This window comes from Silene latifolia, chromosome Y (genome assembly GCF_048544455.1).
Source record: "Silene latifolia isolate original U9 population chromosome Y, ASM4854445v1, whole genome shotgun sequence".
In the NCBI taxonomy this organism is placed as follows: Eukaryota; Viridiplantae; Streptophyta; class Magnoliopsida; order Caryophyllales; family Caryophyllaceae; genus Silene; species Silene latifolia.
Genome location: NC_133538.1, coordinates 218,524,035 through 218,527,585, shown reverse-complemented (window position 1 = coordinate 218,527,585; position 3,551 = coordinate 218,524,035). Strand labels below are relative to the sequence as shown.

Sequence of the window (3,551 nt, the reverse complement as noted above, 5' to 3'; positions counted from 1 at the left end):
TCAAAGAAACTAAAAGAGGAAATAAACTATTGATATACTCCCTCTCATCCAGACCAAAGGTTACGTTTGACTTTTTGGCACTATTCATAATTGTGGAGAATATTTGGTATTATTAGTAATATATAAGAGAAAACATAGTCATGCGAGATCTTGTTTAATTCATCGTCATGAATGTATAAGAATATCAAGTTTTTATAATTTTTAATAATGTGTAACTAAAGATATTCACGTTGCAAAACACGCATCGGCAAGCGTAATAAAGTCAAATGAAACCTTTGGTTTGAATGGGAGAGAGTATGTATTATTTGTAAACTATTTAATACTTAATTACAACCCTAATGATTGTATTTATCATTACTCTATACTCCTTCCGAGTCACTATAATGTTCACACTTTTCCAAAACGGATTATTCAACTAATGTTCCCATTTCTTTTTTTGGTAACTTTTACTCTTATTTTATTCATTCATCTCTCGTATCACCAAACCCCACACAACTTTTTTACTCCTATTTTATTACTTTCCTTTATGTTTTGGCCCCACAATTTTTTATTTAACTACTAATAATTCATCCATCTCCTCTATCACTAACCCCACACAACTCTTTTACTCCTATTTTAATACTTTTCCTTAAGTATTGTGCCCATATCAAATGGGAACAATATAGTGACTGGGAGGGAGTAATAATTAAGCAAGCATAATTGGGAATGTTGTGTAGTGGAAAATGATTGGGTTGATGACCTAGGTCGTGACCTTTTGCTTAGGAGAGTGAAAATACGTCAAGATAAATAAATTAGGATTAAGAGTAAAACCGAGTCGCAACCTAATTAGCACGACCTCTGCTTAGACCATCTCCAAGCAGTGGTCGCGCTAATTAGGTCGCGACCCGATTTTACTCTTAATCCCACCTTATTAACCTTGACCCATTTTCACCTCCCAAGCAGAAGGTCGCGACCTAGGTCATCAACCCAATCATTTTTCACCTTCCAACCCTCTTTGTTTTGTTTACGACCAATGATAATTTGACACCTATTGGGTCACCAATTGACCTAATAAGGTCAAGAGCAACCAAAAGGTCACGCTAATCTCATGCTTAATTGTTTGTTAAGGCGACTCAACAAGGTCGCGACCTCCCTCGTGACATTGCTTGGGAATGGTCTTAGAATGGTTTAATACAAAAAATCTACACATAAATATAACCCCTCCTTAACTTAACTCAACTCAAACTCAACCCTCATTTCCTAGTAGAATAGTTTCATCCTAAGTTCCCCATAAGTTCCATTCCCTTTTTATCTTTATCACTCCCCCAAACCCCTCTCTTCCCTTCTTATCCATAATACTCATTTTTACACCAAACTCAAAACCCTCAACCTTAGCTTATTTAACCACTATTAACTCAACTAATGATGGAATTCGAAGACGGAGACCGAGACGAAGAGGAAGAAGAACACGATGATAACGATAACAATAATGAACCCGAACCCGAACCCGAAACAATGACCTTATTAACCCCACCCACTTACCACACCCACCACCACCACCCCAACAACAACAACCAACACTCCGTTGTTGTTCCCCGTTACCGAGAGTGTCTCAAAAACCACGCCGTCAACATCGGCGGCCACGCCGTCGACGGTTGCGGCGAGTTCATGCCAGCTGGACCTGACGGTACCTTCGACGCGCTAAAATGCGCCGCCTGTAACTGCCACCGTAATTTCCACCGTAAGGAACACGTTCCCGCCGCAGACAACCACCGCCAGCTCACCCTCTACCACCCTCCTCCGCCCCCCGTGTACCAATTTTACCGCCCCGCCACCGTACCTGCACCCGCCGCCACACAGACCACCCGCACAACGCCGGGATTTCTTGCGGTGGCGGGAGGGAGGCAATTGGCGCTGCCGGTGGGGGCGACGGCGGAGGAGCAGGTGACGGGGGGAATGATGGCGATGACAATGACTACTACGACCTCTTCGTCCGGGAAGAAAAGGCATCGAACCAAGTTTAGTCAAGAACAAAAGGATAAGATGTTAGCATTAGCGGAGACGTTAGGGTGGAAGATTCAGAAATGTGATGAAAGTGTTGTTCAACAATTCTGTGATGAAACTGGTGTTAAGCGTCATGTTCTTAAGGTTTGGATGCATAATAATAAACATACCCTTGGTAAGAAACCACCTTGTTGATTCGATCATTATCGTCTTATATGTAAGACCGTTTTATATAAGTTCGTTTGACAATGTATGTTGTAGGATTTTATTTGTTGGGGTAATGATCTTGGGATTATTATTATTATTATTATTATTATTATTATTATTATTATTATTATTATTAGTTCCCTTAATTAGTAAGTTGTTAGTGCTAGTGCTAGTGTTATATATCGTACTGTTTTAGATTATGTTATGATTACTATTTATGTAATGGAATGGAATGAAATGGAATGAAATTAGTAGTTGGTTCCTTGTTACGGAGTAAATCTTATCATATCTAATGATTTATCACATCTAATATTCTCGATGATGAATACTACTCCATTCAACTCGACTCTACCTATTTGTGTTTTACACAAATATTAAGAAAGGTGGGGTTGGGTGGAAAATATTGTACTTCCTCCATTCTTGTTTGATGTTCCCATTTGCTTTTGGTGGAACAAAAAAAAAATGGATTAAGAGCAAGTGGACCAATTTTTAATAATAAAAAAAAGGTTAAGCTAGCAAGTGAGCCGATTTTTAGCAATAAAAAAAAGACTAAGCTAGTGGGGTATAGATATAACTAAGATTAAGTGGGCTAATATATGGTATATAGTGTAAATATGTAACGGCAACAAGGACCATTTGGTCATTTTTTAGGCCCAAAAATAGAAAGAAACCAAATGAGAACATTATAGTAAAATGGCTTAAAAAGGAAAATGAGAACATCAAAGGAAAATGGAGAAACTAATAAGTAATGGCGTATAATGTAAATAAGTGGAGTATGAATGGAAAAGGGTGGAGTTTGATGTAGAAGTAGTGGGGTATGAGTGACAAATATTGTAAATAAGTAATGAGACATGAGGATAAAATGGTCATTTGACATTTCTTTTTAAGAAATAGATAGAGTGGAGTTAAATGGATGAAAAATGATATATGGTAGAGTGGAGTTGAATGGAGGAACTATATATTATGAAATGTATATGTGTGTTATTTAGGTCTTGCTTGGGATGAGAGTAATTATTAAGGGAGTAATGGGAGCTAAAATAAGAAGGAATGGTAGGAGATTGGTGCTTTGTGGTGGTTGTGGAGGGTGGAAAGAGGAGGTGAGGAGGGAATTATTACCTCTATATGGAGGTAATAATTATTTGGAGGGGAAGGTGGTAACAATTACTCCCTTAATGTAGGGACTATTACACTATATTTCTCCATTTCTATCTATTTCTATCTTCAACCCTCATTCCTTCCCTCCATTTTTTAGTTCATTTCAGCTCTATTACTCCATTAATAATTACTCTCATCCCAAACAATCCCTTAGTGGCGTAAAAATGTGTTGGTGTCGTAATCGAAGGTGCATGTCAATTATGGAA

The 3,551-nt window shown here is 38.1% G+C and overlaps 1 protein-coding gene across 1 annotated transcript; it reads left to right on the top strand.

Annotated features, from left to right (window-relative positions):
• The first annotated feature begins 1,214 nt into the window (after positions 1-1,214).
• LOC141633731 (zinc-finger homeodomain protein 2-like) lies at positions 1,215-2,459 on the top strand. Its single transcript, XM_074446157.1, has one exon. The coding sequence runs from the start codon at positions 1,402-1,404 to the stop codon at positions 2,176-2,178; it is 777 nt and encodes a 258-aa protein (XP_074302258.1). The 5' UTR covers positions 1,215-1,401; the 3' UTR covers positions 2,179-2,459.
• Positions 2,460-3,551: the final 1,092 nt, after the last annotated feature.

What these genes read in the sequence shown, in the direction of transcription:
- LOC141633731 (XM_074446157.1), top strand. Translation starts at nt 1,402, where the DNA reads ATGATGGAATTCGAAGACGGAGACCGAGACGAAGAGGAAGAAGAACAC.